General features: G+C 50.9%; 1 protein-coding gene across 2 annotated transcripts; it reads right to left on the bottom strand.

Annotated features, from left to right (window-relative positions):
• Nucleotides 1-236: 236 nt before the first annotated feature.
• On the bottom strand, nucleotides 237-18981 carry KLHDC4 (kelch domain containing 4). 2 transcript variants are annotated; one of them, XM_063410777.1, is made up of 12 exons: nucleotides 18706-18981; nucleotides 17700-17791; nucleotides 16840-16918; nucleotides 15943-16041; nucleotides 13718-13854; nucleotides 9377-9469; nucleotides 8863-9022; nucleotides 4360-4441; nucleotides 2975-3183; nucleotides 1501-1918; nucleotides 982-1101; nucleotides 237-759 (listed from the first exon to the last, which is right to left on the bottom strand). In XM_063410777.1, the coding sequence occupies exons 1-12, from the start codon at nucleotides 18802-18804 to the stop codon at nucleotides 575-577; spliced, it is 1773 nt and encodes a 590-aa protein (XP_063266847.1). In that variant the 5' UTR covers nucleotides 18805-18981; the 3' UTR covers nucleotides 237-574. The 2 variants fall into 2 exon arrangements, with proteins under 2 accessions (XP_063266847.1, XP_063266848.1); XM_063410778.1 differs by lacking the exon at nucleotides 18706-18981 and adding an exon at nucleotides 15254-15375 and having other exon boundaries at nucleotides 16863-16918; nucleotides 17700-17773.
• Between the last annotated feature and the right edge of the window lie 1032 nt (nucleotides 18982-20013).

The following is a 20013-nucleotide window of genomic DNA, read 5'->3' on the forward strand; positions in this document are numbered from 1 at the left end:
AAAAAGTGAACTGGGAGATTCCACAAAGGCCAAACATGGAAAAGGAAGAGGTTTCTGTGAGTGCATCTCACAGGTGAGGCAGGAAAGGATTCCCAGGTTTTTCCAGGCATCTCAGATCTGCTGGTGCACTTTGCACTGCCTGCAGATCTCAGCAGGAACTGAAATCCCTCTTCCACACCGGGAGGAAAACAAGAACAAAAGCTGGGGTGGGATTCACTGAGCAAAACAAGATGATGTAACCAAGTCAGTTTATTGTAAGAACCCCTGGAGACACGTCCCAACCCAGTCAGGAATTTGGGACCAGTGAACCATTGTCATGTGCACAGTTTGTCTGGACAGACCCCAAACAACTTTGGAACAACAAAGTCCAGCCCAAGCTGAGCAGAACAAGTGCCTGCACAGCAATCCTGTTCCTCAGGACCCTCCCACAGCATTCCCAGGAGTGACAGCAGATCCAGAGCATCCATCCGGGATGGTCAGCGCAGAGCTGGGCAAGGCTGGAGGCCAGGATGGACTCTGAGCCCAGCAGGACTGAGCTCTGCTCCCAGCACGTTCCTTCACTCCTGGAGCAGCCTCAGGAATTGTGGACGGGATCTTCATAGAAAGTCTTGGCCATGGCATGAGCCACCTTGAGCACCTTCTTGTCCTTGGCCTCGGGGCCCATGTGGCTGCGGGCCAGCCCCAGCCAGTACTGCTCAGTCCTGCCCACGTACTGGGCCTGCACCTCCCCAGGCTGCACTGCCGGGTGCTGCTGCTCCCCTGGGCACAGAGAGGGACACAGAGGGGTCACACACAGCTCGCCAGGGCCACACCAGCCTGGAAAATCTACCAGCAACGGGGAAAACTTCTCTTTTATTCCAAGAGTAAAGTATTAGGAAAGGTGCTTGTGCTGGAAAATTCACCTGGGTGCCAGGGAGAGAACCAGGCACTGCACTAAACCCCACTTCAGACTGGTACGGGGACAGCATTTATTAGAGTTACCTTCCTCATCTTCACTCTCCTCTTCAGAGCTCTCCTCTTCTTCCTCCCCTCCCTCTGCACCTTCCACATCATCATCCTCCTCTTCATCTGACTCTGACTCCTCCAGCCATTCCTGGGTTTCTTGGGTGAGAAAGGAAAGAGAAGAGAGGTACAAAGAGATAATTAAGGTACAAAGAGAGAACCCCAGGGAATGCCCACGTGCTCTGCACTGCCCTGAGCCAGTGGGGACAGGCAGGAGCACCCCTGTTACTTGGAGGAGTGGAAAGCCTGGCACAGCAGCATTCCCAGGATGGCTCATGCCACCACAACTCTGTTTCCCTCTTAAATTTCCAAGTACAGAGCTGACTCTGCAGTCACCCCAAAGCTCTGGGCCACACAGGTAAGACACTGCATTATCACACAAACTTTTTCCTATCCAGGGAAATCCTCCACCCAAAGGCTTCTCACCCTCCCTGGGGAAGGCCCACAGTTGTTTTCTCCCCCGAAGGCACAGGGAGAGCTCCCAGCAGCAGAGCTTACTTGGATCCATCTCCTGCAGCACCTTCCACTGCTCCATCCTGTGCAGGTCGAGGCTGTGCAGGTCACTGAGGGTCACCTGGCGGTCACCCACCTCGAACATGCCCCCGTACACGTAGAGGACCCCGTGCTTCACTGCCACCATGGCACTGGAGCGTGGGCACGGCTCCACAGGCTGGCCCAGGGCTGCTCCTTCCTCCTCATCCTCCTCCTCCTCCTCCTCTGAGCCAGACCTGTCCCGGTCTCCTGCAGCTGCAGGGATCACCTGCTTGATGGTCATGACGGTGCCATCTTCTGCCACCACCTCCTTGACGATCTCCAGGGGCCCCTGGGGAGGTGGCAGCTGCAGCTCCTCCTCGCCAGCAGCCTCAGCCTCAGCCTGTCTGCCACGCCTGCGCCTCCTCCTCTCCGACTTTGGGCCCTGGGAACAGCAATTAAAGCAGATTTAATGCAGGGAATTGCCTGCACCTAGCAGCAGCTCACACAAACAGCACAGGTGCTGCTGCAGGGAAGGAACAATCCCTGGTTTTCATCACAATTTAAAGTCTCCAGTGATCAGTGCAGTTCCTCCTACAGCGTTTCTCCCAAGCTAAAACAAGGAACAGTGAAGATCCTGGAGAATCCAGGGTGTGGAATTGCCTCCTCTGCTAAGAGAGGAGCAGCTCTCCTGCTCCCAGGTGCCACCAACACACAGAGGCCACTGCTCTGTGACAGGGGAAAGAAACCCCCATTTCCTGAAATCACAACAATTGCTGGGTGCTAAATTACAGCCCATTACCAGGCAGCACTCCAGGCCTTGGAAGAACTCTGTGAAAGGGCTGCTAAACAATCAGTTTGGGAAAGCTGGAGCAACCAGCTGAGTGGATGTTTGCCTGTTATTATGGGATTGACTTCTCCATTTGGACTACAAAGCCAGGAAGGGGCAGGGGGAAGGAGAAGCTGAACCAGGTTTGCATCTCCCTTGGCCTGTGAGAGTGGTTCAAACACAATCAAAGAGCTGAGCTGAGCTCGGAAGCTCTTGGAGCCAAGGTTAATATTTCATCTCTTGTGGTAGCTCATCAGCACTGGGGAGAAGAGGGAGGAGTTTGACCCCAAAATCTTTTCACAGCAGCTTTGAGTGAACTCTCCTCATGTTCCAGACTCATCAGCCTGGAGAGGGCTTTCAGCAAAACACCAGAATTAAGTTTTCAAGCTGCTTTGCTTCATTTTACATCCCACAATAATGGGGCAATGGGATTCCTGGAGGAGAGGGATTGCTCAGGTGTACCCTGAGCTAGCAGAAACACAGGATTCCTTCAAAAAGAGAGAAAAATCCTTGCTCCATCCCTGGAAGTGTCCAAGGGCAGCCTGGAGCAACCTGGGCTGGTGGAAGGTGTCCCTGCCCATGGCAGGGGTGGAATGAGAGAACCTTTAGGGTCCCTTCCCACCCAAACCAGGCACAAAAAATGTGATGAAATGATTGTATTTAGCCCCAGACCTTGAGCTGTGCAGGGAACCAGCGGTTCTTCCCGATGTCATAGAAATAAATGTCATTAAAGAAGTCCCCTTCAATGCTCTCCTCCTCCTCCTCATCGTGCACCCCCCCGAACAGGAGGCAGCGATTGTTGGGAGCAGCGGCCACGGCGAAGCCGGACCTGGGAGGGGGCTTCACTCCGGAGGGGCTGAGCCGGCTCCAGCTCCACCTGTCTGCAGTGGAGGGAACAAACGTGAGCATCAGCACAGGAGAATCCTGCTCCTGTGTTCCAAAGCCCCCCAGCATTCCAGCAGGGAATTCCAGCCCTGTTTGGGATGTTCTCACGGCACCCTCAGGGTGTTTTCAGGGCTTTCTGGAGCAAGGAGACTCCTGAAAGTGTCTGCACCTTACGCAGCCCTCAAGCAGCACAAGGTGTCCCTCAGTTACCCCATGGAGCCCTCCCACCTTCCACCAGTTCTCTCCACCTCTCCTGCCACCCTGCACCGCTGCCCTACCCCCAAAAATAAACACAGATCATCCCAAAAAGCCCCGAGCAGGCTTTAAAGGAGGGCTCAGCAGCAGGACAAGACTTGTGCTCTATCCCTCTGCTTTTCTCCAATCCCTTCTACTCTGACTTCAGAGCAAATCCCTGAAATGCAGGCTGGGTGAGGCACTGCCAGGCCCTGTGCTTCTGAAGGAACTGCAATTCCAACGAGATAAAACCATAAATAGGAATAATGCAAACAGGAGCTGGAATCCAGACAGTGCTGGGGACCAACCCTCCTCCCCAAATCCCATCCCAGACAGCCAGCTTTGGAGAAATCAATCACCATTTTAACATTTTAGAAATTCAGCTCCAAGAAAACTGTCCCGTGGCCTGAGTCAAGGAGAAAACCTCCTCAGGAAAGTGATGGAATTTCTGTTCCAGTCAAAGATAACCAATGACCCACAGTGGATCAATCTGTTCCAGAAGGATTGTACCCCATGGAAGGGGCCCAACCTGCAGGGAAAGAGCTGAGTGATCCCTCCCTGTCCTTATCCCAATCCATGAGCCTCCCATTGGATTTTCTCTCCCTTCTCCAGCTGAGGAAGGAGGGATGGAGCAGCTTTAGCAGGTACCAAGAATACTCCCCCACAGGAGAATTCTGCAACCCCAAAGATTTTCTGTTGTGGGACAGGAAAGCACTGACCAAAATGTCCCAGAAACAGGAATCTGGAAATGTTCTAATTCCCTCCCACATACAAACTGAAAGAAAAAAACACCACTAAAATCTCTTTTCCTGCATTTCTTCCTGAGCCAGCACTAGGGCATAGAGGTTATCACTGAGAGGGGAATTTGGTTCCAGATTTTTTGGAGCGTTATTCCAAGGAAAGGAGAGGATTTGCATTGCCAGGGCTGCAGTGCTCACCTTCCTCCTTGCCTGCCCCTTCAGCCTTCAGCAGGAACATGTCTGTGTGCAGGGTGCCTTTGTCCACATCCTTCTTGATCCTCTGCAGGGAAAGGAAACACAGGGGTGCTCAGGGAAACAGCTCCAGTGGCCAAATCACACAGGGGATCCGACTGAAAATGCAAACGCTGGCACTGGGCAAGGAGAGGAGCATCAGGCAGCTCCAAACCACAGGATTCAAAGCAGGGATAGTCCCTGTGATGTGCCAGAATTCCTGCCTGACCAGCAGGAAGGGCTCTCCAGGCCGCTGCACAGATTTCTGGGGATTTGTGGCTGTGTGGAGACCAGGGGACGCAGGAATTTTGGCACCCAGAGCAAAATAAATTGTCATAGGGGATTCAAACCAACTGGTTTGAACAAACAAAGGAAGGGTGGGCAGCACTGAGGAAACAGAAGAGCCAAGAAGAGCCAACAGAAGCTCCTGCCTTTTACTCTGGCCCTGACAGCAGCAGGTGCTCTCAGGGACTGATTTAACTCCTGCAAAAGGAGCAGATTCCCACTCCCCAAAGTGGGGTGTGACAACTTTCCAGGGCTTGCACTGCCCTCTGCACAAGCTCTGATCTGCAAGGACCAGTGGCCCACCCCTGTGACCAGCCCAGGCTGTGTCCCTGTCACCCACCTGAGCCAGCACAGGCAGAGGTGACAGCTCTGTCCCCCTGCAGCTGGCAGGAACCCCACCTCCCATCCCTACAAAAGGCAACAGCAAGACAGCAGCAAGGACAAGGAGAAAGCTCAGCAGAAGCAATTAAAGCTCAGCAGAAGCCATTAACTGCCTGACTTTCAGTGTGATTCCCCTGCTCCTCTCCCTGCAAGCCCTGGATCCCAGTGCTCATGGCAACAGCAGCATCCCAAGGCAGCTCTGTGCCACACCACTGCAGGAGGTGTGTTACTAATGTCATTATCCACCCATCCCTCCTGCACAGCTCCTGCCTCCTTGTAATTCCCGTCCTCCTGGGGCCATGGCACTGCTGGCATGAGGGACTCTGCTCCCAGGATCCCAGCAGTGGATCCCAGCACTGGATCCCAGCACTGGATCCCAGGGTCCAGCCCTCAGGAAGAGGAGCTGTATGGAGACTACAGGATGCAGGGATTTCAGCACCCAGAGAAGAGAAATAAATTGTCACAGGGGATTAAAACCAGCTGGGCCCAGTCCTCAGGGTGAGAGTCCTGCTGCACGCCTGTACCTGGCAGGTTTTGTTGTTGCAGGGCCTGGTATCCAATTCCTGGGAGGGAATTCTCCTTAGGGAGAAGAGAGGGAAGTGTGTTCCAGGCACTGTACAACTCCACTCAGGTTAAGTGTGAGGAACACAGCACTGCGTGAGAGGCAAGAGAGCAAACACAAGAGAGAGCAGCTGGCTCCACAACCACCCAAGCTGTGTGGAAAAACCACATTTCTTTCTCCTGGAAAGCTCCCTGTAGTAAACACGCTGCATGTGCAACATGACAAAGCTCCCTGGGCTCAGAAAACCCCGATGAGGTGGAGAGGGAGTTGGTTTTTTGTTGTCACAGACACTTCCAGCTGCTGGAGAGATCCATCCCCTCCCAGCCAGGACAAGTCAGCCCTGAGTAAATCATTCCATCCCTCACAGGAGGTTCCTGCTGCCCCCTGTCCTTTGTGCCTTGAAGTTCCAGGTGTTTGTTTTCCAGCACAGAACTGGCTGGGATATCCACTGTGGACAGCCTGTGGTTTGCACGTGCAGGCACAGGGGGAGTTACAAGAGCTTTACAGGTATCAGCTGAAAATTCCACCTCTGCTGACAGGCTGCAAAGAAACTGAGGCACGGAGAGCTTGAGAAGTGCTAAATCAGGATTTTCCATGTGCTAAAATTGTCTGACAGGAGATCAACAGCGTTCAGAAACATCCAAATAGCAAAAGCATTCAGCAGGCAGAGCTAAAGAGGGAATCAGTCCCATCAGACCTTACAATTCAGACACTTCCACATCTCCCAGCAGAATCCACTTCAGCTTTGTGACGACTGCCACTAAAAAAACCCCAAAACAACAAGATCCCCACAGCCCAGCCCTCTCCAGCATCCCAAAGCCCTGCCCACAGTAGCTCCAGCCCTCCCCTGGCCTGTAGGCTGCACCTGCAAGGTAGAGCAGCAGCAGCTCCAGCCCCTCTGTTGCCTAGCAATGGAGAGGCCTCGGTGCTTCACACAGCCCAAAATGCAGCTCGCTGCAGCAGCAAAGGGCTGAGCACATCTTCAGGATCAGCAGGAGAGCAGGTCTGAGCCCCTCTGGGCATTCTGAGGTCTGCCCTAGGCAGGGCTGGCAGCACCCACAACATCCTCCTCCACAGGAGAGCACAGGAATTGTCTTTATCATCTGCAGGCCGCTGAGGAAACAGGAACAGAGACACCACTGTGCACAGCACTGAGAATCCTGCTTTCTAAAAGATCAGGCACCAGCGTCTCCAGGCAGTCACACCCAGGGCTGGAAAGCTCCTTTTTCACATTTGCAGCCTGGTTTACTCAGGAAAATCCAGTGGCTGGCACAGCAAAGCCACATCTGGGGACCAAGGTTCTGCAGGCAGGTCCTGGAGTGCTTCAGACAACAGACTCCATCTTCTCTGCCTCTACTTCCCCAGCCAGGAAAGAGACTTTTTAATCCATGAATTCCCATGAAGGGAATTCAGCCCTGGACTGACATGTTGTTGAGAAGAGACTCCCAACATCATTTCTGCAAGTCCAGGAACTCGAAGCAGGCACCAAAACTCTGTTTCTGCCTTCCCAGCTCCCTGCCCATCACAGGAGAGCAGCCCTGCCTTGCCACCACCCTCCTCCTGCAATTATGTTCCTATTCAAAAAGAAGAGCTGTTATGATTTTCCTTCCCTCTTCCCTTTAAAATTTCCCATCACGTGTGACTTCGTCCTGCCTCTCCTGAGAACACTCTGCAGTTGAGGAATGGTGCTTTGCTTGGATATCTGCCTGGTTTTAGATGTAAAAATGCCTTCAGACTCCCCAAAAATGCCTTCATAGCACCCCTGACTGGAGTATCTGCCCTTGTAGCTCGAGACAAGGACTAAGTCCTCTCCTGTAGCTGCCCAACTCTAATTAAGTATTGTTTTCTCCATGTCTACCTTCTCCCAAGAGTATCCCAGGCAAACACATTTTCTTCACTTCAAAGCAAACCCAGACACTCAGCTCCACAATCAGCTCTAAGTGAAGACACAATGAGAATTAAATAGCCACACATTAACAGAATTGGGTCTCTCCTAGAGGGGCCATATCCTGCTGAATTTAATTTTCAGCAGCACGCTGAAGGCTGCAGAGAAAATTCTGTCCACAGCTTTGGTCAGTTTGTGCTCCAAAAGCAGAGCCTGGCAGGAATGGCCCATCAGAGGGAAGCACACAGAGCCCTCCACATGACAAAGGAAGGAGATTTTTAACCTCTGTTAAAAATGCCTTGTTTTAATGGAATGTCTGCTTTGCTTTCATGGAGTGTCTGTTCTAATGGAAAAGCTGCAGAGAACTTCCCCCAGCTCTCATCCTTGCCCAGTGCCCTGCCAAAGGCCGAGGGCAGCTTTGCACTCCCCCCATCCCTTCTCCTTCATTTTTATCAGCTCTCACCAAGCCAGAGCAGCAGCAGAACAGAACCAGCTGCAAACACGGGTGACTGTTCTATTTCCATGGGGCCCTTGGAGCCCAGCTGCCTCCAGGAGAGCTCCACAGCCAGCAGAGCAGGCAGCCCCTTCCTCCCCACCCTCAGCAGTGAGCACACAGAGGGGAAGAGCACAAAAAGCCCTTTCAGGTGGAAAAGGCTCTGTGTGGTTACTGCGATGAGGCAGAGCCCGAAGCTCAGGCCCTGAAGAGGCACAAACGCTTCTAAATATACAAAGAGACCAACTCCCTTCTCTCCCCTCCTTTGTTCATTTATTCCCCTCAGAAGAACAAGGCGTCCTCCTCCCCTGCTGCCTTTCCACGGGAGCAGCAGGGTCCAGGGCCTCTGCCTGCATTCCCAACATGAAAAGCTTGTGCAGGAGCCTTCTGCTCAATGAAACTCTTCCTTCCTGCTGCCCAGCACGGACTCAGGGATACCTGCTCAATGAGGAATGTGCTCTCTGGTAGAAACTCCCAGGATTAACAGAGCAAGGAGCAGAGCTGGAGGAGCCTGGTTCTTAGAAAAAGTCTTTTTTGGCTTATTGAGTTTGCTTCCTCACCTCTGCCACTGATGGCACAAAATAAAAGTCTCCTGGTAACTGCTGCTTCTAACCTGCAAGTGCTGAAGCACAAAGAGAATGCTTTAAGTTGCCAAAAAATGTCATTTCTCCCAGCTGCTTATTCCTCCCTCAGTGATATCAATTCTTTCTGCTGGATTAGAACAGCAGGGAAAATAGAGAAATCACCTGAACCAAGATGAGCCCCTCAATCAGCAGAAGTGCATGAAAAAAAGCAGAATTAGAAGATGCCTGTTTTGGTTCCCAGCCTGTGGACAACCCCTGACTTAGCACAAAGTGTCCCAACCTGTTTGGAGTAGCCTCCATAGATGATGATGTTGCCCTCGGGGGTGGGAGTCATTTGACAGCCAGATCTTGGAGCAGGCCCCATCCCTGCAGGAGCCAGCTTGCTCCAGGTGAAGGAGTCCAGGTTGAAGGCATACACATCGTTGTAGTAGATGAAATCTCTGCAGAGAGCACATGGGCACAGCACACTTTGTGATGGGGACACTCAGGATAAAACTGCACGTCAGAGCTCTGCTCACAGCCCCCAGTGGAAAAGTGTTTCTATAAGAAAAGGATCTGACAAGATTCAGGGACCAAAAGTGCTGGGCTGAGCTTTGGCTACAAGGATGGGCAGCTGCTTCACAATGATTGCTCCCACACCCAAAGACTTTAAATCAAGATCCCTTGTCTTTCTACCACAAAAACCTAGCTCAGTCCAATCCTGCTGAGGATAACCCTCCCATTAACACCCAGATTTCTGTTACTGGTGAATTTTGTTGCCTTTCTTAAGGAGGACTCAAACTCCCAGCACCCACCTTGCACTCTCATGGAAACCTCCAAAGACGATCAGCTGCCTTTTGCACGCAACCATCCGATGCCCACTTCGTCCAGAGGGCCCTCCTGGTGCCCTGAAACACAAAGAAATTCCATTTATCAGCAAAATCCCCTGTCCTGGCAGTGCATCAGGCCATTTTTACTGAAGTCACTGGCAGCTGAGCTGGCCCCAGCCTCTCCTGGAAATGGAACCATTGGAAACATGGGTCTGCTTTTCTCCAGAACAGGATGGGTGTTCCTCCTGGAACTCTCAGGACTGCAGCACAGCTTTATTCCTAGAGATAAACCACCCTAACAGCACCCTGAGTCTTTTCAGTGATGACTCAGGAGCTGATTCTTCAGGAGAGTTTAATGAACAGCACTTGACAATTGCAGGGAAGTCACTCCAAACCGAGGTGTTTTCTCCAAGCACCAAGACACAAAGCCTGCCTCTGACACCTGCCCTCCCTCAGTGTCTCAGGAAATCACATTATTACCCACAGCACCTCCCCTCACCCACCTGCAGCCTGGCTGTGACACCAAACCAGGGAAAACACTTCAAGAATTACCCAGATTTCCTCAAGAACAAAGGCACTGCAGCAAAACAATCACTATCATCATTATCCTGCTGAAGGAGGGCAGGGATAGACGGGATGTTGGGAAGGAATTCTTCCTGGCACAGGTGCCCAGAGAAGCTGTGGCTGTCCCTGGATCCCTGAGAGTGTCCAAGGCCAGGCTGGATGGGGCTTGGAGCAGCCTGGGATGGTGGAAGGTGGATTGGAACAAGAGGAGTTTTAAGGTCCCTTCCAACCCAAACCATTCCATGACTCAGTGACTCACTTTGTGATCCTACACACTCAAAAGCAGCCACACAATCCTGTTCTGCTCTTCCAAGCTTTCCTGGCCTTCCAGTTAAATGTGCTGCTTCCATTTCCAGGAACAAGGAACACCTCCTCCATCTGTCCCATCCCAAAGGCTGCTGAGGAGCTGGGCAGCAGGACACCATTCCAGCATGGATTCACCTTCCTTCCTTCACCTTCACCCCCAGCATCACATGAGAGCAACGAAAACAACTCCAACAACTCTCCAAAAAGCCAACTTTAGGCCAAAGAGGGTTTGCTGTGTGTGTTCTCTGCCCCCATGGATGAATCCATCCCATTTTCCCTTGCTGAGGAGTCTCCCAAAGTTCCCAGCTGGCAGCACTGAGCCCAGCAAGGTTCCTCCTTCAAGGTGTGGAAGTGATTGCACAATCAGGGCCTAAATAAATAAAGTTGAAAACAGCAGCAAAGCCCAAAGGCACAACCCCCCCGGCCACACTTGGAGTGGCAGCAGGGAGCTGGGAATGTGGTGATGGATTTCTGTGGAGAGAGAAAATGAGGGCCCTTATTCACCACGGAAAATGACAACCTCACCCCGGTGATAATGAGAAACTCCACCAGTACAGCAGCGTCTGGGGAAGACTGAATTAATATTGATTGCTTGGACACTTTATTCTAACAGAGAGGAGGTTTTTCCAAGCATTTACTGGATCTTTAAGTATCACCCTGCAGAACAGCACCTCTGGTATTAATTTCATCAAGACCTGAAATCAGTATTTTCTCTTGCTGTAATAAAGCTCTTGTGTCATTACTCCAAAAGATGGGACTTTTTAAATCACTGTTTTATTTTTTTAAGGAGAGGATGAATTAAAACCCAACACGAGCACTAAAATCCTGTTCTCGGAGAATATCTCGTGCCTTTTTCTCAAACAGGTTTCCTCTGAGTTCAAAATCAATAAAAGTTTATTCATTGATGTGTTTTAATTGAGCTCCCACCAATGCAGATTTAACTCCAAGGCACAAATGGCACAGTCAGGCAGGACTGGCAGTGATGCAGAACCTCATTCCCACTCCTGGATGATCTTCCTGTAACTTGTTTCCCAAATTCAGACTCCTCCCTTTTACCTGTTCCAGTGCTCCTGGTCCCAAAGAAACATTTTGGAAATGGTTCCCCAGACTTGGTGATTAATGCTCTTTTTCATGGGGTTGCCACCAGAAAGCAGACTGGTGGGAGGGAGCTGTAAATTCTGCAGACTTTTTTTAAAAATAGATGAAAAAGTCTGGCTAAGGACTGGCTCTACACATGTACAGCATGAGGCTGGTCTGAGCTGCTCCATAAGGAATTTTCTTTTGCCTGTGGAGTTACTCTGGGACTTGTAGTAACAAACCAGAGCTGAATTCAGCCCCCAGATTCATGAATTACTTGTCCCAGTGGCTACAGGAGCTGCCTCTTCATCCAGGGGATGCTCAGGTGAAGCTTGGGAACGTTCAATAATAACAAAAGTGGGGATGAAGAGAACATCCCATCACAGGGGCACCAGAGGACAGAGCACTTTTATCCTGCAGAGGAAGCTGAACTCGGGATTCGTGGTGTTTTACTCCTTTCCCTGGGAATGTCCCAGTGCTGGGGTCAGTGGCACACACAGATCCTGTCCCCTTGTGTCTGGACACTCAGGTGGAAGTAAAACAGGGAAAACACAACTGGCACAGGGCCCCAAATCCTCAATTCCAACCCCTTGCAAAGTCAATCCACACCTGGATCCTGATCTACCAAAGGACAAACTCATTTCTGGGCTGACAATCTACTTGATTGACACCAAAACTCCCTTTTCTTTCCACACCTTCTACCTGGTGTGGCAGGACCTGATTCTTCTGGTGGGCAAGGAGAGGCATCCATCAGACCCAGCCTGTGCTGGGCCATCCCCCACTGCAGGGACTGCTCCAGTTAAACTGGTGAAACTGGGAAATTCATAGCACCACATCCCACCAAATCCTACAGGAGCTATCACCAGCATTCCAGGATTCCAGTGAAGGGAGCTCCAGAGGAGGGAAGAGGCAATTCCCAAGCACAAGGATGCTCCCTGTCTTTCCCTGAGGGAGTGCACTGGGCCACGGAGAGCTGAGTGGGAATGTTCTCTCTAGGAAGGAATGAGGCAATTAGGTTAAAATATTGCTGCTCCAAGGCAGGGTAACAAACAGTTCACGGACTGAGGAAACCTCGTGCATCACACACAAGATAAGGTGGCTGCACTAAGTCAAAGTCAGCTGCTGGCACGGCTTCTAACGGGCTGGGATTTGCTGTGTTTGGATCATCTTTGTGCATGCAAAATGCAAGGAAACACAGCTAAACCTTGCTAAATTTAGCAACTTTTAACTCTGTCAGGCAGCCTGGCACCACTGTGCTCTGTGCTGGGAGAAAATGGAGCTGCACTTCCCCAGCACAGGGAAGTTCTCACAGTTAGTCAAGGTTTTCTCTTCCCAAGGGTTTCAGGATCAAGCCCCTCACGGCACCAGGATGGTTTGTGGCAGGAATTGTAGGCCAGGAAGGACAACACCATTGTCTGGAATCTAAACTGTGGGGCTGGAATAACCAGACCTCCTAGAATTTCATGTTTAGATCACAGCAGGGTCATCGTGGACAAACCAACACATCAAACCCACCTGGAATGGGGCACTCGTGATCCTTCCCATGGGAACAGAAACTTTGCCTCTCTTGTCCAGACATTCTTTATGAATAATTAATTTTATTACTTTATTATTCACATTAAAATGACGTTTTCTAAAGCCCACACTAGCCTGTACCCCATGTCTGTCACCTGGCATTTACTCAGATAACACTGGCAGCACACTGGGTACATGGAATTATTCCTTGGTCTGTGTGAAGGTTCTCGGTAACAAAGGTTAAAGAAACATCAACAGAAGACTTTGGGCCAGATCCACTGAAAATATTTACACCTTCACTCCTGTCAAAACTTTTGGCACCTGTTTCCTTTGACAGGCTTGAATTACTGGCTTGTTTATCCCAAGGAATCTCAAGGCAGCAAACGCCAGTTACCAGGAGTGAGGTTGGGTAGACACAAACTGGGAATGGTGCAAAACTGGGAGATCCTTGCACTGCTCCACCAGCCCCCACTGGAGGAACCCAGGAAAGCAGAACACCAGTTTGGGGTGTCTGGAAATAGAGAGCTGTTCATGATACTCTTCCCTTCAGTTAAGTAACACTAAGGCACAGCCATATCCCAAAAATTAGGTATGAAATAAACAGCTTTGGTCTCAACAGACTTGGAATACATCTCTCATTCCCACATCTTTCTGGAGGTGTCTTCTCCACCCCTTTGAGCACAGGCACCTCTGTATTTAAGGGAGAGCTGGGAAATCCCAGCACTGGACCAGGAATCAGACCTGGATCACACTGGCACAGCTCCTCATGAGGCCAGAGAGCCACTGAACCCCAGGATCTCAGGGATCACTGAGATCCAAACCTCTTGGCAAAGTGTGGTGCAGACATGAGGGGCCAGCACTTACTTGATCTGCTCCCAGGTCTTGGTGGCCAAGTGCAGGACCCAGAGGTCTTTGTAGTGGTAGAACTGCTCCCCGTTGGGAGAGGCAAACTCCCCCCCGAAGATCCAGAGCTGCCCCCCAGCCGTGGGCACCACGGCTGCCTGCAGGACAAGAAGAGCTGCATCAGAGCAGGATTCCAAAGCAGGCACAGAAAAGCACACGGCTCCAAATCCCAGGGAGCAGCAGCAGCTCTCTGGGGCTGAAGGGAGGAGAATCTGGATCAAAAGGTGCTCGTGGTTTAGCACACCTTCCCCAGAGCTGGCCGAGGAGCTGGGCTCTTCCCACCTCCTGTGGGGAGTTCAAAGTGTCCTAGGAAACACCTTGGGATTAATGTAACAAAAATTGTTCAACTCTCTCTGTTCAAAACCAAACAAACAAAAGAAAGAAAACAAAAAAAACCCCAAAATAAAGAAGGAAATGTCCAACATTTGGACAAGAGGAGAGGCTGTTATTGCTGTGATTGTGTCATAGCAAAGAGGGTTTTTTATTTTTTTTTGCACAGAGCAGCACCAAAATGCCTCTGTTAAAAGCAGGGAGAAGAGCGAGACTCCACTTCACTAAAATTATCTGTGTTAGGACCAGGGAATAAGGAAGGGATCCCCAGAATCCCAAGAAATGCTGTGGCTGTGCAAATTTCAATTTGTGTTTTCTCCAGGGTACCCATCCCAGCTCAACATTGGGTTAATGACCTCTTTCCTCACAAGGCTTCATTCCCTGCCTGTCTCTCCCTGTAAAAAGAGATTTTTAGCCCCACACAGGACCATGCCCTGCCACAAACCAGCCCAAACATGAAATGATTAAATAAGAAAATCCAGGGTGTGCTTTCAGGCAGGTTTGTGGGAACATGAAGTTACCTAAACAAAGGAGATGTGTGCCTGAATTCCACGGGCATCCAGTGCTTAAAAGCTTAAAGGGAAGGTTTATGCAACAGCCTGCTCATACTTGCGGGTGACCTTTCCAAGAGCTGGCTTGAAATTCATGACAAAACCAAAGCTTTTCCTTGAACAGCTGCCAACACCTGCCCATAGCTCCTCTCACCTCAACTCCAACAGTGGGTGGTGTGTCAGAGCCCAGGGATGACAAATAAAACTGCAAACATGCAGCTGGCACCCACAGACACACTTCTGATTAACTCTGAGCTATATATTAAATATAAAGCCACAAGGAAGACAAACTAGTCAGCTCATGAGGCTGAACTGTCTCCTGTGAAACCACAATTAATTATCAGCCAGCAAACACTGCTGAAGCAGGACTCCTCAGTTTATTGTTGTTGGAATCCAGCTGCAGCTCCTGAGCTGCTCCCTTTGGATCGAGCTGCTCGACAGCCACCTGCTGGCTACTGGAATGTGTCCTCTGAAACCAAGCTCTATTTTAAACAACACAAAGTAGCCCCAAAACCAAGGCAAAATCTTTCGATTCAAGGATAGACAGCTGGGAGCAAGACTGGCACTTGGTAACGTAAAAAAGGGATATGAACCTAATTGGGATGTTGGATCTTACCAGGGAGCTTTGGGATGGGTAGGAAAAGGACATTCACATCCTGTGTGGCAGCTTTGGGAAGGCACCAGTTACCCGCTGGCTGCAGCAGGTAAGAAAATCTATCAGCTGGTGAGGGCAAAGACCTGCAAAAAATACAAGTCTTTGGTGCAGGTCCTACTGTGCAGGTGTTCACATGAAGTAAACAAAGCCAAAATCTCCACCCTCATGAGCAGCCAGTGACCTGGATTTGCAGAGGGGTGGGGAAGAGCCCAAGAGCTCCCTGCTGGCAGCAGTGGCTGGGATGTTCATGGATCTAGGGCTGTGGCCATGAAGGGAACAATGGACTTTGGTCAAATCCCGGCTTGGAAATTCAGGGCCCCCTGGGATTATGGATTTGAGCTGGTCCTTGTTGTAGAATGCAGCAAAGAGAATTAATTTCTGAAGAAGAATCTCCCTCCTGGCTCTGCTTGAGCTCTGCCAAACCAACAGACACAACCCCAGATCCTCATTCCACACTGAACACTGCCAGAGGACACCCAGTGACCACAGCACCTTGGACAGGTCCCGGCAGAAAAGCTGCAGTGACACCACTGGCAGATCATTCCCAGGAGAACAGAGAGAGGCAAGAAACTCTCAGGAAGTGTAAAAATTCAACCCCTCCTCCCAAATCCTGTTCAGAGCACTCCCAGCTCTGGCAGCCTGGGCTTTACCTGGTGAGCACAGCGCCTCGGGGGAGGGTTGGGGATGTCCAGCTTGGCCCAGCTGTTCTTCCTGATGTGGTAAATGTACAGCTCATTGTACAGGTAGGTCTGTGAGAGGAAACAGCAGCTCAGCCCAGCTCTGCACAGGGGATTTGGGTGAAGATTGCAAAGCACAACCTCCTCAGCAGGCAGGGAAGGAGGACAACGAGCTCCTGTACTCTTCCACTGGGCTGGAATGTTCTTTCCCAAACCCTTGGTGACAGCTGGAGATATGAGGATTTAAAAAGCTGGAGCTTAACACAGAGGTTCAGGTTAAAGCTGCTCAACTCCAGAGCAAAGAACAGCTCCAGGTGGTAAAAAAAAAGCAGAATTAGTTCAGCTCATCACACTGGGTAACTCTGAGGTGGCCAAACATCACTGCCAGGCTGGGGTTTCCCAGAGCAGTTTGTCTCCAGGAGCACAATAAGCACTTGCAAGCTGCAGAAATTCAGGAAGAGGAGCGTTCCTGAGTGCAATAATTTGCTGCTGCTCCCATCTCCAAGGCAGCCAGCAGCAAAGGTGCAGAAATATCTTGTTTTGAGAAGTGGAAGAGATTCTTCACTCGTTATCCCAAATGAGGGGCAGATATGGCTACAATTAAGTCTGGAGAAATTATGAAGCCCTGAAATATTGATGCTGAGACAATCACTCTGACTCCTTAATGGGTTCCAGCGTGTCTCCTTCCTGCCAAGTGCTCAGCCATGAGACACAGCCACGGCAGAATTAAAAGGCTATTTTGCTCTCTTTCAGGGACAAATACATATTTTATGACTCTGCCTTGAATTTCTTTTCAAATGAGACCCGTGCAAATTACAGGAAAAGGGGGGAGGGGGGAGATAAAGAAGAAGAAAATGAAGTATACATTACTTTTTGGCCATTGAAATATTCACCTCCAAAAAGGATCAGCTCGTCTCTCTCGGGGTGAGCACAGAGGGAGCAGTTCAACCTGAAAGGAAAAAAGAGGATAGAAAAAAAAGATGTGAAAGTCCTGTAAAATCCTGAACCTTGGAACCTTTAACTCAGGCCCCAGCACCTCTGCCCTCCAGCCACAAAAGTCTCTCCATCATCTGCCAAATTACCCTGCTGTGATGTTCACCCCAGGGCTAAAAACTTCTCCAAAGAAATTAATTTCTTCCAAAACTTCCAGCAAGATGGATTGGGCACTGTCTGAGAGGCTCTCCTATTTCAGGAGCACACGTTACTCTGTGATTTAACTCCCCCTTTGACGTGAGCTCCTGAATTTTAATGCTGGGGTGGCAGGAACAAAAATTACTTTTATGAGGGCACAGAACTCTGGGCTGTCTCCTCTCCATTTATCTGTGTCATTATTCTGCACTTGCTGCTGGTCACTGGTCTCCCGAATACCCCAAGTTTGTGAACCCCAATTAACAAAGTGTTTTTTACCTCATGACACATCCTTTGGGCTCTGAATTATTTTCAGCCCTCTAATTCAATTCTAAAACTTCATCTTCACTTTTATTTTCCCTCAAAGCCCTGAAATCTAACCCTGCTTTGCCTCTCTTGTGCTGACAGGGTGGTTAAAAAGTGAATTTTGCTGCCCAAAAAAAGGGTTTTGGTCTCTTTTAACCATGAATTCAGTAATCTAGGTGTTCCATATATCAGCTATACCTTCCACTTTTGGGAAACAACTTTACATAAACAAATGCCTTTAAAAGCACCCCAAACTGCTCCAGAAGTAGCAGCCAAAGCCTCCCACAAGCCCTCACCTGGGTGAGGGGGGTGGGCAGGATGATTCAATTACTTGGGTCTTTTTAGCATCCAAACTCTGGAATTCTGCTATCAGGGCTTCAAGATCCTCCTGCAAAGAAAAAGCCAGCCATGAGCAGCCTGACACACACACAAAACCAGCACTCACTCCCACATTTTCCCCTTTTTTAAAAAGAAAAGTAACTGCTCAAATACAACTGGAAACTCTTTTATGTCCAGAGAAACCTCGTGCATCTTTATTCCCTTTCAACTTTACTCAATTAAACCCAAAATCCGCCCCCTAAAAACTCTTACAACCCCACTGCTCATTTCCTCCCTTCAGGTCATTTTTCTGAAGGTGTGGTCCAAGCAGAAATTTCCAAAGTCTGGGAATTTTGCCTCTGCAGCCAGGAGACGTCTAATTCCATGCCTTTAAGCTTTGAATTAGGCCACGAACATCACGTTTTTACCAGGGAAAAGTCACAGTTTTGAGGCTCAGACAGGAGCAGCCCCTCTAGGACTGCGAGAAACAAAGATTCTCATTTGCTTTTAAGACCAGAAGAAAAGGACGAAGGGGATGGAAAGCAAGATGGAGCCTTAACTGTGTTTTCCTGTCCTTCTTTCACACCTGCTGTCACACAGCGAGGGACGGGAGGGGATTTAAGCAAGATCCTGCTCAGAATCAGAGAATGAGGGACTTTAAATCTCACCCAGTCCCACCCCTGCCATGGCAGGGACACCTTTCACTATCCCAGCTTGCTCCAAGCCCCATCCAGCCTGGCCTGGAACACTCCCAGGGATCCAGGGGCGTCCCTGAAGTCCAAGTTCAAGGAGGTTTGGACAAGGCTCTCAGGCAGATGTGGGATTGTTGTGTGTTCGCAGGAGCGGAGCTGCACCGGACGATCCACGTGGGTCCCTTCCAAACCATTATATCCTGCGGTTCCCTGATCCAGCTTCCCTCTGGATTCGCTCCTTTGCTCCCAGCCCTGTCCTCAACCTGCCCCAGAGCTCCCTCACGGCCGTCACCTCCTCCTTCTTGGCTCTGCGGGACACCTTCTTCTCCATCTTCGCCAGCGTCTTCTCGGCGCCTTTCCCCTTCTTGTCGCGCTTCCCCTTCTTCCCCATGGCGGCGGGGACGGGATACCCGGGGATTCCAGCGGGAACACAGCGGGACGGGGCTGGGATACCCCGGGATCACACAGGGCCGGGATACTCCGGGATTCCAGCGGGATCACACCGGGATTACACCGGGACCACGCCGGGCCGGGATACCCCGGAAGGCGCCGGGATGGGGCCGGGACGGGGCCGCTCCTTGTGCCGGCGGCAGCGCCCCCTGCCGGCCCGGAGGACTGAGAGCAGCCGCCCGCCCGCTCTGAGGGAGCGCTGCGGGAGCTCCGCGGGCTGCGGCCGCTCCGAGCCGGCGTCAGGGGATGTCCAGGGCCGGGGAGAGGGTTAATGCAGCCCCGCACACCGGCGGGCACAGCCCCGGCACGGCTTGGACGCGTTGGGGTTGATGCCCACCCCGAGGAGAACGTGCAGCCCACAAAATGGCCCCCTCCCCTCACACAAAATGGCCCCCCCTCAGGGGAGGGTCAGGCTCTGCTCGGTGGGGGACAGGGACAGGACAAACAGCAATGGCCATAAACTAAACCACAAGTTTCACCTCAGCGTGAGGGTGGCACAGCCCCAGCACAGCTGTCCGGGGAGGTTATGGGATCTCCCTGTCCGCAGCCATTCCAAACCCACCTGGACGCGTTCCTGTGTCACCTGCGCTGGGTGGCCCTGCCTTGGGCTGGATGATTTGCAGAGATCCCTTCCAATCTTAAATAGTCCATGATTCTGTGATTAGGAGGAATTTCTTCACAGAAGAGGGGGTTAAATATTGGAAGGGGCTGCCCAGGGAGGTTTGGAGTGCCCATCCCTGGAGGTGCCCAAGGAAGGCCTGGATGTGCCACCCTCTGGGCTGGGGACAAAGCAGGGATCAATCACAAGTTGGATTTGATGATCCTGGAGCTCTTTTCCAACCTCAGTGATCCTGGGATTCTGTAATTCCATCACTTGAGACATGAGCCAGGCCTGGAGGAGGCAGAAATAAAATAAAATTAAACCACGGGCAGAATTCCCCAGGGATTGGGGACTGTGCACGTATTTTCATTTCCAGCTTCAGACTTTTGGGAATGGGGTTTATCCAGGCCACTCGCCAAATCCTGAGCTGTCGGAGAGCCAGAAGAAGTGAAGGGACTGTCAGGCAATGCCAGGCAACTGCTTTTTCCCTCAGTGGTGGAGAAGCAATAATGATGATTTACGTGGTATTTCACACAGATGCTGAGTCCA

Source organism: Prinia subflava, chromosome 13 (genome assembly GCF_021018805.1).
Source record: "Prinia subflava isolate CZ2003 ecotype Zambia chromosome 13, Cam_Psub_1.2, whole genome shotgun sequence".
NCBI lineage: Eukaryota > Metazoa > Chordata > Aves > Passeriformes > Cisticolidae > Prinia > Prinia subflava.